The sequence below is a fragment of the Lucilia cuprina genome, chromosome 2 (genome assembly GCF_022045245.1).
Source record: "Lucilia cuprina isolate Lc7/37 chromosome 2, ASM2204524v1, whole genome shotgun sequence".
Classification (NCBI taxonomy): Eukaryota; Metazoa; Arthropoda; class Insecta; order Diptera; family Calliphoridae; genus Lucilia; species Lucilia cuprina.
This window is the reverse complement of record NC_060950.1, coordinates 69,504,617-69,521,419: the sequence shown is the minus strand read 5'-3', so window position 1 is coordinate 69,521,419 and position 16,803 is coordinate 69,504,617. Positions and strand designations below refer to the sequence as shown.

At 35.7% G+C, this 16,803-nt stretch overlaps 1 protein-coding gene across 1 annotated transcript; it reads right to left on the bottom strand.

Moving 5' to 3' along the window:
* Positions 1-1,406: 1,406 nt before the first annotated feature.
* Positions 1,407-13,902, bottom strand: LOC111680945 (sushi, von Willebrand factor type A, EGF and pentraxin domain-containing protein 1). Its single transcript, XM_046956195.1, has 11 exons — positions 13,883-13,902; positions 11,882-13,312; positions 11,615-11,817; positions 10,065-11,555; positions 4,684-10,002; positions 4,401-4,613; positions 4,049-4,337; positions 3,685-3,777; positions 2,027-3,414; positions 1,843-1,956; positions 1,407-1,769 (listed from the first exon to the last, which is right to left on the bottom strand). The coding sequence occupies exons 1-11, from the start codon at positions 13,900-13,902 to the stop codon at positions 1,738-1,740; spliced, it is 10,593 nt and encodes a 3,530-aa protein (XP_046812151.1). The 3' UTR covers positions 1,407-1,737.
* Positions 13,903-16,803: the final 2,901 nt, after the last annotated feature.

Genomic DNA, 16,803 nt, shown 5'->3' with positions numbered 1-16,803 from the left:
TCAGGTCATTATTCTTTTTTTAGATATTTTAGATGTGAAAATTAATAAATTATTCATGGTTTCAGTTAAAACATAATAAAAGCATACGTAGGGAGGGACACATGCCTACCTACATACATATGTTAAGTTAAAAGATCCATAATATTAAATAGAATTAAATTTAAGTAATTAAATTTTCTTTATAAAATAACGGAAAAGATGCTAAATTTTTGCATAAATATAATTCAAAATACTAAAGAATCATTTGCAAGTGATTATAGCCAACATCTGTTAATCATATTGTTGTCTAAAACATTTGTGTGTTTTATTTGAATATTTTTTATTAAATTTATTTATATTAAAGAACATGTTGTGTGAATAGTATGAGAAAAAAAGCTTTTTAAAATGTTAAGAGAAAAAGAAAATTATTGGAAACAAATGTTGATGAAGAGTGTTTGTTATTTAGTTTGATAAACTATAAGGAAAGTAAGTATAAACAGTGAAAAGAAGAGATTGACTCTATCGACTACTATTTGTAAGGATTTATACAAATTTTCAGAAAGTATATATAAAAGCAACTTGATTTATTTTTGTTGTTGGTGTATAAACATACACTTAAAGAAATTAAAAAACAATTAAATTTTTTATTATTTTTTTTATTATTTAAAAAAAAAAATAATTCTTTTTATTATTTTGTTTTGTATTGCATTCTTCTTCTTATAAATACAATTAAGTAGAGAGTAGTCAGATTTAAAAATAATTGAAAATTATGAGTTATCATTGCATTAATTTATGTAATTAATATATAATATATTTAAAAACAATTTCTATATAACTAGTCTTTTGAGTTATGGTACAAAAACATAATATTTATATTCTAACAATATTTAATTAAATTTATTTTTGTTTGTGTAATTTATATAAAGACTATAAAATGTGTTCGTAAAGAATAAATTTGCAATTTTTTAAATTATTTTAACATCGTTGTTGTTGGTTTGTTTTTATAATTAAATTACAAAAAAAAAAAATAATAAAAAATAAATTTGAAAAACAAAAAATAAAATACCTATAAATTAAACAATACGAACTAGAAGCACATGCACTCTTATATCAAAAAAAAAAACTTTAAATATTTTGTTTTCTATATATGTACGAGTATAAAGAAAATATTTTTTTATGCTGTTTTTTTTTAAATAATTAATTATAAAATATAAAATTTGTTTATTAACACGTATTGCATTTTTGTTGTAATTTTTGTTAAGTTTTGTTTTGTATTGATTTTAATTTCGAAATGTCTTGTGTTTAACAGCTTTTTAAAAGCTTTACATTAAGCTGAGTAATTTTTTTTACTTAATTTTACTTAAATTATAAAATTAAAAAAAAATAATAAAAATAATAAAAAATAAAAATTAAAAAATATATATATTTAAAAAAGATAAACTAAAAAGTCGTTAGTTAAAAGATTAAAGACAATTTTACATTTTCCAATGAATTTCATTTTATACACAAAATTACAGCAAATCAATATAAAGCTTTTAATAAATTTTTTGTTGTTTTTGTTTGTTATTTTGTATGTACATGCCAAAGAAGCTTTAGTAAAGCTTTCGGCATAAAGGGTCTTAAGTAATGAATAAAAACTTAATTAAATTAGTTTCTTTAAAAAAATACTCCAAAAATATAACTAGTATTTAGAACTTCTTCTTCTTATTTTACTTTATCCCCATTCATTACTAAAGCCGTTAAAATAATTAAACGTGTTTACTGTACTTCACTATCACTATCACTCTTTTCTGGAAAATTTTCAAAAAATTAAAGAAAATTAATAAAAAAATATTTTTTTACTTAACAAAAAGTTTTTCTCACCTTTTTTGCCAGTGTAGGCATGTCGTTTTAGTCGATCATATAAATCATCCTTGGTGCCATAAAGAGAAGCATTCGATCTAGCCAAGGTACTCATTTTACCGCCTCCATGTAATCCTTAACAAGAGTAAACAATAAAAATTAATTAATACTTTTTAAAAAACTTCTCTCTTATCTTTAAACTTACCATCCTTCATATAGGTTTCATTATAGAAATTTGGCATTTCCCAGCCATCTTCCTCATCATCGTAATAATGAGCATAGGTGCTGTGATGTGAAGGAGCTATAGATTCCGCATAAGGCGTATGAGCTCCATAATAGAAGTTCACTTGTGAGCCTGTCTGATCAATGGCAGGTGATAGCATTTTCTTGGGATCACGTCTCTTAGTTGAACGCACACAAATCATCCATATAAGTAGGACTATAACTATGATAAAGATCACAGCACCAGCAATACCTCCAGCTATATAGGCGAATTCAGAACGTTCAGCACAATGGGGACCAGTGAATGAACCCACACAGCGACATGAGGGAGTACCCTTCAAATCCTTAACACAGTTGCCTTGGTTCTCACAGAAACCATCACAAACATCGGTACACTCCATGCCAGTGCCATTGAAACCGGGTTTACATTCACACTTAAAGTCATTGGTTTCACGCACCAAAATACAATAGGCATTGGGATCACAATGGGGTCTACCTTCGGCAATTTGTTCGCAGGGATTGGTACATTCTGAAGCTGAAGTGGCACCGGTGATCTTGGTGCTATGATTTGGTGGACAATGTATGCAAGTAGTTTGTTGGGATTCGGGTTGATAGAAGCCCTTAGGACATTCTTCACACATGTTGAGGGTACCGTTGAGATAAGTACCAGGAGAGCAGACAGGCAAGGTACATTCCTCAACCGATTTGGAGCCCACCTTGGGGGTAGTGCGTCCCAATGGACAGGCAGCACAAGATGGTTGTACACCCTGCAAACGATAAGTACCACGAGGACAAGGTTCACAACGACCATCCACACCCAACTGCATACCAGAAGAACATTCATCACGACATTCTTTGCGTGAAGTAGCCTCAGCAGAGCGAGTAGTTTGTCCCAAACCACACAATTCACAGCTAAAGGAACCTTCATTGGGTTGATAAAAACCATGACCGCAAGGTCTACACAAGCCAGTTTCCGAATCAAAGTATTTGCCAGCAGGACAACGTTCTTTGCAGTTAGCAGCCGAACGAGCTCCCGGACCAGCAGTAACACCAGGACGTCCAGCAATAACAGGACATTTGCTACATTGCAATTGGCCAGCTTCAGACTGATAGGTGCCACGTTCACAAGCAATACATGTTTTGTTGGTGGTATCATAATAGGTGCCAATAGCACAAGGAACACAATCGGGTATCATGACCACTTGACCCACCGGGCAAGCATATTCAGAGCCCAGCTCCAAAGAACCTGGATCGGGTACAGTATTGGGTAATATATCTTGAACAGCAAATTGATCATCTTCCAGAATAAGTTTCTCCAACAAAGACTTAACGGTAGAACGTTCGCCTGAGGAGGTGTGTATTACAGGATCACTAGATTAAAAATTACAAAGAAAAATGTTAATACCTTCGTGAAATAAGAGCAAACATTTTAAGGCATTTTGTTAGGCACTGTAATGAATATGATTTGGTTTTAGTAAGACAGTTTTTCTTTTCCCCAAAAACCACCACCAGATTTTGTTTAAATTTGAAATGTTTTAATGAATTGCTTAAGGTTAAATTTTTGGTTTTATAAAAGCTTTATAGGAGGTGTACTAAGCAGCAGCAGTATTAATTTCAAAGCGTTTAATATTTTAAACATACTTCACTGCCGGGAAAGAAATTTCCAGCGTGTATGTATCGCCGCCAGTTTGTTGGCGTCCTTGTCGACCACGTGTATCAGGTTCATCGGCTTCGCTATAAGTTTTGGAATATTAACATACATTTTATAACACATGAACATGCTTTTTTTACAAAAACAAAAGGGTACAACAATTGGTAGGCCTCATTTCAACATCTTCTTCTTTGCAACTGAGAGATCTACCAATTGGAACCCTCATAATATATAACTAAACAAATAGTAACCAAATCACTATTTTCCCCAAAAAATCATTAAATGTAAACATTTAAAACACACACATTGTAAATTTTGACGATCATCTCTAAATGTAGTTGATATTAAACTTACTTTAATACGGGAATTTCAGCTTCCAAAACATAAACTCCACCATCCTTGACTTGACGTTTAGCACGATTGCTTTGACCGCCGCGATAATGATCACACTTGACATCGATTTGAATATCCTTACATTCGCGGGTGCCTTCGACAGAGTAAGAACAGAAGTTCCAATCTCTATTAAGAGAGTTAACAGAGTTGGTAACCTTTTGTCTAAGAACTCCTTGACCGGCCTTATTACAGAGAACATCCGAGGGGAATAGCATTTTAATGCGGAATACACGTTGAGCAGGTTTAGAGGCTGAAGAAGAATAAAATAAATTTAGGAAACAATATCTCTTAGGGATCTACAAAAAAATCTTACGAGAACAAGAAGGATAAACCAAAGGCATTGAAGGATCTCGAGTAGGACGCCAGAAACCTTCAGCTCCGCAAGTATAGAATTCAGGAACTTCTTCAGAGAATCTTAAACCAGGATTACAGGCAATTTCGCAAACCTTGAATTGACCGCCTGCACCCCAATCTTTACAAACTTGTACACCACCCACAGGATCGGCCAAGGGAGGACAGAATTCAGCTAAAATACAAACAAAGGAAATAAACATTAGAACCCTAAAAAATCCAAGAAAATTAAAACTAAAACTTACTCAATAACGAAACCTTGAAACTGCAGGAAGCTGTATTACCAACGGCATCAGAGGCAATATAAGTTATATCGTAAGAGCCCCACAAGAGCGTGGTACCAGGACGATGACCATTACGTTCTACAATTTTCGTAACACCAATATTATCGCTAAAGTGAGGTTCATCCCAAGTAACAACGGCCGAACCGTTCTTGGCAATAACCCACAAATCTCCAGGACAATGTTCGACTACTGGTGGTTCCTTATCAACCTGTAATTGTTGGCAATTGGGACCAGTATAACCATTGGGACATCTACGTTGACCACACATTGAAGGTACGGTACGTTCAACACCACCCGAAGTCAGCTCATAACCAGACCAATTCAAAATCAGACCATTGTACAACACCGGTTCGGAACGGCAATCACGTACTTGTTTTTGAATTTCCGAAGTAATATCCAAAGCGCGGGCCCATACTTGAGCTTTAGTAATGGTTCCTTGGAAGCCAGTTTCCGAATAAGATACAGCATATTTAGAATCATCAGGTTGTGGACGACCGAGTACAGACCACAAGTATTGTGGCAATACTTGACCTTGGGCATATTCTACCTTGCTGGCAATAAGACCTTCGGTAATCAATTGCAATTGACCAGTAACACCATCCCAAACAATAGCTACATGATGCCATTGACCGTCATTGACGGAAGTGTATTCACCAAAGGAAAGGAATACATCTTGGTAATCGGCAAACAAGGAAACTTGTACACCACTGGAATGGGCTTGTAACATAAGACGGCGATTGCTGGCCATATTGGGAGATTCCACGCCATACAAAGTGAAGAATATACCAGTATCATCCTTTTGAGCAAATTGCACCCACATGGCAATAGTTAAACTGGAAGATTCACCGGTAAAGAAGGGTACAACTTGAGCAGCAGTAGAACGGGAAGCATCGCTGAAGTAAAGATCATAATCAACTTGTATGGTCTTACGACAGTCATCACCAGTCATATTGAAAGGACATTGACAGTAGAAACCATTGGTCAAATCGACACAGGTGGCGCCAGGAGGACATGAGTTATCCTTACAATCGACAATATCTTCTTCGCAGTTCTTGCCTGTGAAACCTTTAGGACAAACGCAGGTATAACCTTCACCAATATCAATGCAAGTGGCTCCATTTTGACAAACATTAGCATCGCAAGCATCGAATTCATATTGACAACCAATACCCGAGTAGTCCATGGGACAGGTACAGTTCAAGCCAGAGCCGAAATCTTGACATTTACCGCCATGCATACATGGGTTGCCAATACAACGTTCTGGAGCAGTTTCACAGTTTTTGCCATCAGTGCCGCTAGGGCATACACAGAAGTAGTCTTGGAACAAATCGATACAATTGGCATTGTTCTGACAAGGAAGCACAGTATTACAAGTGGTAATTTGGGTTTCACAATGCAAACCACTCCAGCCTTCTTGACACACACAATCAAATCCACCAACACGATCACGGCATTGAGCATTGTTCAAACAAGGGTTGCTAGCGCAATCATCAATGTCTGTTTCGCACAATTCGCCAGTGAAACCATCTCTGCATACACATTCGAATTTATTGTCCAAATCCAAGCAGCGTTCTGTACCAACTGGATTGCAAGGATCGCTTAAGCATTCATCAATTTCAGCCTCACAACTTAAGCCCACAAAACCTGGACGGCACTTGCAAGTAAAACCATCCAATTGATCAACACAAGTAGCTCCATTTTGACAGGGGTTCGATTCACAATCATCAATTGTATGTTGGCAGTTCTTGCCGGTATAACCGGGTTCACAAGTACAACTATAACCATTCACCAAATCCACACAAGTACCATCGTTAGCGCAAGGACGATCAGCACAATCATCGATATTAATATCACATGAAGGACCAGTCCATCCTGGATGACAGACGCATTCATGATCGAAAAGACGATCTACACAAGTACCATGTTTGCAAGGTTCCGACAGACACAAATCAATCTTTTCTTCACAACGTTTGCCCGTAAAACCAGGAGGACAAGCACATTGGAAGTCATTTACCAAATCAGTACAGTTGGCTCCCAAAAGACAAGGATTTTCGGCGCAATCATCTATATTTGTTTCACAATTGAAACCTTCCCAGCCGGGTAAACATTCACATTTGTAACGACCCTGTTGCAAAGCCTTACAACTAGCTCCATTGGAACAGGGGTTTCCATTAGCTGTGCAGGGATCAATAGTGACATCACAATCTTCACCAGTGTAGCCGCTGCGGCACAAGCATGTAAAGTTTTTGTATCCGGGTTCATTCTTGCACATAGCACGAGCTGGACAGGTATTTTCAGAACAATCGCTTATTTCTTCTTGACAATTAATGCCGGAGTAGCCAGGTGGACATTCGCAGCGGTAACCTTGAGGTAAATCAGTACAAGAGCCACCATTGTAACAAGGTTGCGAAGCGCATTCATCGATATCAATTTCACAACGTTTGCCAGAGAAGCCGGCAGGGCAGAAACATTGAACTCCATGACCCATGGGAACACAGAGACCACCATGTTGACAAGCTCCCTCACCGCAAATAACAGGTTTGCATTCCTCACGACCTTTAGTACCAGGACCATCTGTACGCATGTTCGAAGGACATTCATTACAGGTTTGTGAACCAACGTTGCTTTGATAGAAATTAACTGGACAAGGTGAGCAAGGAGCTAAGCCGGTTGATGAATAAGTACCAGGAGCACACTTTTGTCTACACAAGTCCTTGGTAGAAGCGGCTGGTTGGAATGTGAAAGTATTTTGAGGACAGGCTTGACAATCCTTGAAGCCTCCTGTTGGAGGATCGGTGGTAAACGAGTTGCGTGGACATTCCAAACAGGGAACTAAACCAGTGGGAGAGTAAGTACCATAACCGCAAACTGGAACACAATCGTTCAACGATTTGGATCCCTCTTCTTTCGTATAAGTTCCAGCAGGACAACGTAAGCAGGTACCTTGACGGTCACGATTTTGATAGTAACCACGTGGGCAGTATGTGCAGATGTTTTGACCAACAGCAACATAAGTACCAGCAGGACAATGCAAGCATCTAGGAACATCACTGGTATCCATATTCAAAACTTCACCAACACTGCAAGTAAAGCCGCGCGATATATTACTCTTCAAAGCACGTAGTGGTGGACATTGATTGCCAATATGTGAGATGTTCAAGAGGGAATCAATGACAGCACTGGCGTATGGAACACTTAAGTCGAAAATCAAGTTCAATGTTGAACCGCAAAGGGCATACAATTGTGGTTGTCTGATGGCCGGTAAGATGGACAATATAAAGTCCATGTTTACAACATTTTCTTCCAACAAACTGGGCACTGACTTAAGGAATGTTACATTCATGTTGACATTAACAGCTGAACAACGTTGGGATAGTAGTTGATTTAGGCCGGCGTAATGTTGAGATAATGCATCCTGGTATTTGCTAAGACAAGATTGAGCAACAGCACCATTGGCACGATATGTTACGGAAGCGGTAACTTGGTAATCAGCTTGTTCGGTATTTTCAGATACACAATCAGGTACCACAGAAGTAGGTTTCCACAAGCGAGAAGTTTCGCAGGAGAAAGTCTTAATAGGTTCTCCATCTGTGAAACGGAAACCAGACTTACAGGTTGCTATACACTCGATACCATTATCGCCAGGTAAACAGTTAATGGCTCCATTCGCCGGAGGTTGAAGTTCCCAGTCGACACAAGGTGAAGCTTGTACGGATACTTGGAAGTTACAGAAGGCCTTGTTGTTGAACTTATCAGTAGCAGTAACAGTGACATTTTCAAAAGCTCCAATAGGAATTCTGGCACGCTCAGGTGTGAAAGTCAAGCGTACTTCACCAGATTCATCAGAGGTCTTAATACGTTTACGGGTATCATTGAAGTTGACATCATAGCTTTCTTGACGATCCACCAGTTCAATGACATAACTTTGAGGACATTGCAATAGTGGTGGGGTGACATCGGGAATTGTAATATTGATTTCACAAATAGCAACATTGCCATCATAATCGAAAGCCACATATTTCACTACTGTATCTTTGAAAATATACGAAGGTGTCTTAAAGTTTTGGGGTTTAACTTCCAAACGAGCAATAGATCCAGAGTTATCAACAGCAGTAGGTTCAGTAAAATTAACAGGCAGAATAGCGCCATTATCATCACGTCTAACGATGATAGGTTGTTGAGGACAGTTTTGGAAAATTGGTGGCTCATTGTCTACACAGGGTGAGTAACCATAATCATAACCTAGCAAAGGTTCCTTTTTGGGTTCCTCACAGCCCATCAATTCGAATTTCAAACAAGCATTATCCATATAACTGACAATACCCAAAATAACAAAACGGGCTTGTACATATTTCGGCAGAGTTATCATGGCAAGTTCACCATAATTACCAGGATCACGCATGGTCAAGTTGAAGTTAGGGAAATAGACCACATAGTTTTCGTTTTCGGCTTGTTTATAGAAGAAACGAATCTCGGTGGGGCGACCAACAATATCGTTGGTGACAACACCCTTAACAAGAATAGCTTTAACACGATAGATTTGACCCAAATCTACACTGACATAAGTGAAAGCTTCTTGCTTGCCACACCAACCAGTAGCAGAGTTAAGACGAATATTTTTGGCTTCATAGTTAGGACGTTCGGAAGTGGCATTAATGGCAGAGTCTGGTATTTTGCCTGAAGTCAAACCCAAAGGTTTGATGACTTTGCATTCGGGTTCACGCATACAAGTAATGGGTCTTGGATTGATAAGTATATAACCAGGACGATTGCAGCCAAAGAATACTTCAGATCCTTGTTCATAGCTCTTGGCAATTTGGCGACCATCACTAGGACGTCCGGGATCTTCACAAACAGGACCCTCACAACGCAAATCTCCAAAGTCCCAAATACCATCAGCTTGACAACGTACCACATTGTCGTGATGAGATGTTTGACCAGCTAACTTAAAGGTATTTTGACAGCCAAAGAAGAAGTTGCTCTGGAAGCGGGTATCAACATATTGACCATATTCAGCACCAGGTGTAGGCATGGGTTCGTAACAATCTACACGTGGACAGGAAGGTTGAGAACCAGACAACCAGTAATCGGGTAGACCAGGTTTAGGATCATAAACACATTGACGGAAACCAGACGAAGCAGTCGATCTCAACTGACGACCAGGAGAGTTGCAGTTAATGGTAACATTATCGCGGAAAGGCACCAAAACAGATTCTGGATCTGGGCGTACTACGGATAAACCTTCCAATTTATCATCAGGCAAAGAAACACATTTAGCATCTGGAAAATAACAAAAATGTTTAAGGGGTTTTCAGGATAGCGAACAAAGATTTAATACTTACAGTTACACTCAGGAACTGTGCCATTCCATTGTCCACTGGACAAGCAAAGCAAAGACGAACTGCCAGACATTATGTAACCAAAGTTACACTGGAACTTGACAATATCACCAAAATGATGATCATTTTTATCGGTCAACAATTTACCATTTTCAGGTTCCAAAAGAGAAGGACACATGACTGGAACACAAGTCTTATTACGTTGATAGATATCACCATCACGTTCACCAGTTTCTGATCTTTCAATGGGGAAACCAGCAGTACCATTAGCGGTGAAAAGCTGATAGCCAGTGTTGCAGGCACAGGCAAAGCTACCAGGAGAATTGACACACTTTTGATCGCAACCTCCATTATTTTTGGAACATTCATTGATATCCACACAATCCAGACGGGTACAACCCATAGCTTCCATACGTATACAGGGAGCACCAACATAATCTTGAATGCGGAAACGTACATAACGAGCCTCAATAGGCATAGGCAGGTTAAGAATGGAGAGAGTAGGTTCGAGTATTCTGAATTCTACAGCAGTGCCATCAGGATTGGTGTAATCTTTGAAGACATCAGTTAAATCATCACTATATTGTAGACGGACTGCGGAGGTAAAGGCAATATTGCCATCAATACGTTGAACAGAGGTAGTGCGGAAACCACGCAAAATAGTGGGTGCCTTAAGATCAATCAAAATCCAATTGGCTCCAGGCTCAGCAGAAGCACCACACCAACCACTAGAGGTCAAACGAACCATACCCTTAGTAAAACCTTCTTCACTGGCTGAAGTCATAATGCTTTCATCGGGCACACCACCATTACTAAGACCCAAATCTCCGACAGGACGGCATTCAGTGGTGGGAGCAAAACCAGGGCGACACTTGCAGTGGAAAGAGCCAGCTGTATTGGCACACTCGGTAGTGGCCAAATCACATTGAGTGGATGTACATTCATTGATGTCCTCACAAGTGGGAGGATTTTCGAAAACTTGTTCTGTATTGCAACGAATAATATTGCTGCCAATTAGTTTATAACCCTTGAAGCACTGAACTCTAGCATCATCGGAATAGTAGTAAGGACGATCAGAATCCACCACAAAACCATTTTCAATCTTAGGGAACTCAAAGCAGCGTTTACGTGAACAACGTGGAACTTCACCCGACCAGGTGCCATTAGACATACAGATTAAGACAGGATGGCCATTACGTTCATAACCAGGTTCACATTCATATTGCACAATGGTGCCATAGCTACGACCACCACCATTTAGCAGAGTAACATTGGCATGAGGTACTTCGGGCAAAGGAGGACATTGAGAAGCCATACAAGTGGGTTTACGTTCCCAGCGGCCATCTGGCAAACAGGAAATCTTTTCAATGGGAGCTCCAGTGCTGAAAGTAAAACCGGCATAACACTGATACATAGCCACACCGCGATAGGTAACGTTGGAGGAACCAATAGAGAAACCATTGTCGATTTGGGGTACAGGACCACAGTATACCTCTGTAATGGGAAACAAATTAGATATTTTATTATAATTGGGTTGTTTTAATAAGATTTACCTTGACATTTGGGTATATATGATACACTCCAGTTACCACCCTTCATACATTCCGTAACAATCTTGCTTTTACCGGTGGCAAATTCCTGGCCAATGGGACAAGTGAAAGTAACGACTGTGCCAAAAGCAGTATCACGACTAGAGGCTAAAGCGCCAATACCAGGTTTTAATTCTGGACAATCAGCTGAGAAGGTAGCAGACCAACTGGAAATTTAAAAAAGGAATTAAAACTTGTTTTTGGATTGTTTTCTTAATAGAGAACACTTACCCAGCAGCATTGTGCAAAGCATCCGAGCTAAATTTGATCAACATTTCCCCAGAGGAAGCAGTTAGTGTCAGCTTGGGTGCTGTAGTACCAGTAAAACCATTACCCGAATGCAAGCGCAAACCAGAGGTGGAAGAGCCATCGAATACTTGAACATTATCGCTTTTGTGAACCATAAACTTGTCAAATTTCAAAGACAAAGGCGAGCCCATGCTGTTGCGTATGGTGAAGAAACATTCCTGGTTTTTGGGATAGTCAGCCAAGCCAAAAGCTGGAGAGGTAACAGTACCATTGCGTGCCGAAATAGTGGCTTTACAGCCCTGTATATATCTCAAACTAAAGCCCTTGCCTGAGTCACCCAAACTGGACTTGAAGTACAGATATAGAGCATTACCGGTGGAAATAATTACTTTATCATTGTTTTGGGTCTTGCCAGTAAGCTTAGCAATGGGACGACTCATGGGTGATTCACCATCACGTATCAGCATATAGTCACGTCCCTCGTTAATATCCAAATCATCAACCTCAATGGAAATAATGCGTCCCGGTTGGGCCTTAATTATGTACAGACATTCCAAACCGCCAGGATATTGTTTAGGATAATTGGGACTGGTGAGAGTTTGTCTCTGTAGAGTAGCCTTCAAAGTGCCGCCACAGCTTTTAGCTTCTGTCTTCCAGGTGGCACGGAAACCTTTACGTTCCACACTGCCGTCAGTGGTGAATTTAACAATCATGAAATTTGAGGCCGACACTAGAGGTTGAGTAGTTAAGTCCTGCTTACCACTCAAAGTGGCCAAAGATACAGATTTATCTTCCGTGCGTCCACCTACCAAAATCTGTACAGTATCAAATGTTTTTTCCGTTTCGAAATCCTGGAATTGCAAAATAATATTGCTGCCCAAGGGACCTTCCAAAGTCCATTTACACTTGGAGAGAGCACCATATTTATGGGGATAATTAGGACTCTCTATAACATCACCACCCGATTGCATGTGATAGTGACATTGGGCGGGACAATCTAATTCATCGGAACCATCACCACAATCATCAGAGCCATCACACTTGAAACTTTGATTAATGCACTTGCCATTGGCACAGTGTATGGAGTTTTGGGGACAGGCCGAAGAACGGCACATGAAAGGCAATAAACTTTCGCAAGTGCCCAAATCCCAAGATTGAAACGTCGAGGCAAATGTGGCTGCTACACACTCACCCGACATAGGATCAGGTTGATGCAAAGACCAGAAACCCGAGTATTGAGAAATCAATGCTCCCGAGGCCGATTCCAAGGTATTGGTTCTCAATTCATCTAAAGAAGCCAAACCCAACCAATATTTGTCTGAGGCTCTATGATTGGGATCATTGGAGCGTGCTATCGTTAAAGTATCATTATTTTCGGCAAATGTGTCAATGGCCACCAACTCAGCGCCATACCTTAATTGAACAAAAAAGAGAAAAAAGAAAAGGGAAATTGTTATAAATTAAAGTTCTAACACACACATTAACACTCTACTCTCTACAATTGTTTTAATTACTATTTTACAAAAAAAAAATTTTTTTGAAAATTTTTGTTGCTTCTTGTTTAAACTTTAAAGAAATTGAACTAATAACACAAATACAATTTTAACTACTTTCTATTTCTGTTTAAGTGATTTGTTATGTGTAAGACAAACAGACAGACAAACAGCCACACATGCTCAAATAATAATAATAATAATTGTTGGCCCAAATATAGAAACAAACAGTGGTTTTAACAGCCAAAATAAAAAAGTATTAACATTTTTTTGTTTTTCTTTATTTTTATGTGATTTTTTGTATTTTATAGTAAAAAAAAGTAGTTAAACAGCAAAAACAACAACAATAGCAAATAAACTTTCATTTCCAATGATGATGAACAGAAAAATACAAATACAACAATAACAACAACTATAAGAACAGCTTTACTAGTTAAAAACGTGATTTTTTCTTTAATTTTCTGGCGCTACTTTTTATCATACTTTTTACTTGTTTTCATATTTAAACATTATTTTCAAGGAAAATATCTGGTACTAAAAAATATTGGTACTTTTTTTTATCACATTATTTATGAGAAAATCGTGCTGTTTTTTGGCTTAAAGTGGAAATAGAATAAAGTTTAGTTAAAAATAAAAACTAAGTTATTTTTTATGATATAAATTAAATTAAAATACGACGAGATTTAAATCATTCCAATTCAAAAGGTACCAAATCTTTTTGGTACTTTAAAAAAAAAAAAAATGGTTAAAATGTACAAAAATTATAAATAAAAGTTATGAATAAAAGTTTAATAAACAAATTGGTCAAAACACAAACTAGAGACTATTTGGTACTTTTTTCACAATTTGGTACTTTTTTAAAAATAGTACTTTAACATTAAAATAAATTAAAATTTAAACAAAAACAATAAAATCTAATGATTCAATCAATAAAGTGGAAAAAAGCCAAAACAAAAACATTTTAGTACTTTTTTTTTAACAATTTGGTACTTTTTGAAAATTAGTACTTTAACATTAAAATTGAAAAAAAGTACTATAAAATTAAAATGAATTAAAATGAATTAAAATTTACACAAAAATAATTAAATCTAATGATTCAATCAATAAAGAGAACAAAAAGCCAAAACAAAAACAATTTGATACTTTTTTTTTACAAATTTGGTACTTTTTGAAAAATTTGTTAAAATTTATACAAATGATATTTTAAAATGATGAAATCAATAAATTAAACCTAAAGCAATAAAAAACATTTTGTGGTACTCTTGCAAGAATTTGATACTTTTTGAAAAATAGTACTTTAACATTAATATAAATTAAAATTTACACAAAAACAATAAAATCAAATGATTAAATCAATAAATTGAACAAAATCGAAAAAAAAACTTGTTGGTACTTTTTCAACAATTTGGTACATTTTGAAAAATATTACTTTAACATTAAAATCAAATAAAAATGCCACAAAAACATTAAAATCGAATTATTAAATCAATAAATTAAAAAAATTAATACAAAACATTTTGTGGTACTTTTTTAAGAATTTGGCACTTTTTGAAAAAATAGTACTTTAATTAAAACAAATTAAAATTAACACAAAAACAATAAAATTGAATGATTTAATCAATAAATTAAACAAAATTCAAAACAAAATATTCTATGGTACTTTTTTACAAATTTAATACTTTTTGAAAAATATTTACACAAAAATAAAGATATAAAATAAAAAGAGCACTAAATTGAACAAAAACTATATGGTACTTTTTTAACAATTTGGTACTTTTTGAAAAATTAAAGAATATTAACAACTACGTAATTCAAAAGGATTTTTGAACAATATACATATGTATGTGTTTAAGTTCATTAGTAGTGAGTACATCAAACACTTCTTCTGGCTTAATTGAAGACGTCAACGTTTTCTATAACAAAAAAAATCTCTAAAATATGCAATGAATTTTTCCCTATAAAACCTTTAATGATCACAAAAAAACAACAACATGTATTAAAGCAATAAAAACAAAAACAAAACCACAAAAACTTCGTAGGTAATCAAATATTTCTGTAGTTGAGTACTTGTTCACTAGAGAAATATCTGTAATGATTTATGAATGAAAGCCACTTGTTTTTACTTTTTTTCTTCTTCTATTTTATTATCATCTTCTTATAAAGAAAATATGATCTCTTCTATTGTTTAACTCTTATTTTTAAAGATCTCGCAACCCTTTTTCAATCGTAACACACTTAAACACATACACACGCATTCACTGTTTTTGTTGTCATTTTTGTTTATTAGTCATTCATTAACATTTAGAATTCTTTGGATTTGGGTTAACAACAGGTTAAACATAATAATAAAATTATTTTTTTCAAAAATATTTTCAGCTGAATGACCAAAAAAATAAGCATAAACTTTTATACACTTTCTTTGGAAGCTTGTTAATATGGAGAACAAAAAAGAATTGGAAGAAAAAAACTTGTCTGAAAGTTTTCGATAAACAAAAATTATTTAAACACACACACACACACACACACACACACACTGTTAAACATATGTATAAATTACATATAAACAGCTATGGAATTTATTTGTTTTTATACAAGTGTTTGCTTAAATATAGTGGGTAATAAAAGTTTAAAAGCAAGAAAACTTTTAGATCTTAGATATACCCTACCCTTCTCGCATTGGAAAATTGGCATAATCTACATAAAATTTTTGAAAATATTTTCTCTATCACCCTTAAACTTTTCACCCGCACTTTGTTTTTTTCTCATACAGGTTTTCTCTGTGAAACCATAATGTGGTTAATATATGAAAAAAAAATGATAAACAAATATATAAATTACACATATAATTATTGTATTAAGCTGTACATCAAAATACTTTCAGACATTTTCAAAACTTAAATATTTTAAATCAATATTCAAATATTGGCAAAAAAAACATAAATTATTTGCATACCAAACAAATTAGAAATGTAAAGAGAAAAAAAGTTCAATAAACTTTAAGTAAAATGTAAATTAAAAAAAAGATTTTATTAGATAAATGTCAAAAAAGTGTGTTTCTTTGAAAGGGATTAAAATACCAAATAAATAGTTTTCAAAGCCAGAAGTTCTTAGTTTCTTCTAAAAAATAATTTAAAAAAATCAAATTTTGACAATTTTCCAAAAAAGGACTTTAAAAAAAGTTACTAAAAAATAGTTACCAATATGAATCTATTTTATAATACGTTTTAAGATACAATATAAGACTATTTTATAATATGATTGTTTTTCCGAACACTTCAAGAAAAGTACAATCTAATAAGATTACAATAAGAACATTTTCTGAATATCGCAATTCCAACTTTAGTTGCAATCCTCTAGGCCAAAAAAAAAAACGATATTCTTTTAGACCTATATTTTGGCTACAGGTTGGAT

What these genes read in the sequence shown, in the direction of transcription:
- LOC111680945 (XM_046956195.1), bottom strand. Translation starts at nt 13,902, where the DNA reads ATGTTTAAATATGAAAACAA. An exon ending in GCTTTGCACAATGCTGCTGG is followed by an intron (nt 11,818 to 11,881) that starts GTAAGTGTTCTC and finishes TTAAATTTCCAG; the next exon opens with TTGGTCTGCTACCTTCTCAG. An exon ending in GCTGAAATTCCCGTATTAAA is followed by an intron (nt 3,778 to 4,048) that starts GTAAGTTTAATA and finishes CAAAACTTATAG; the next exon opens with CGAAGCCGATGAACCTGATA.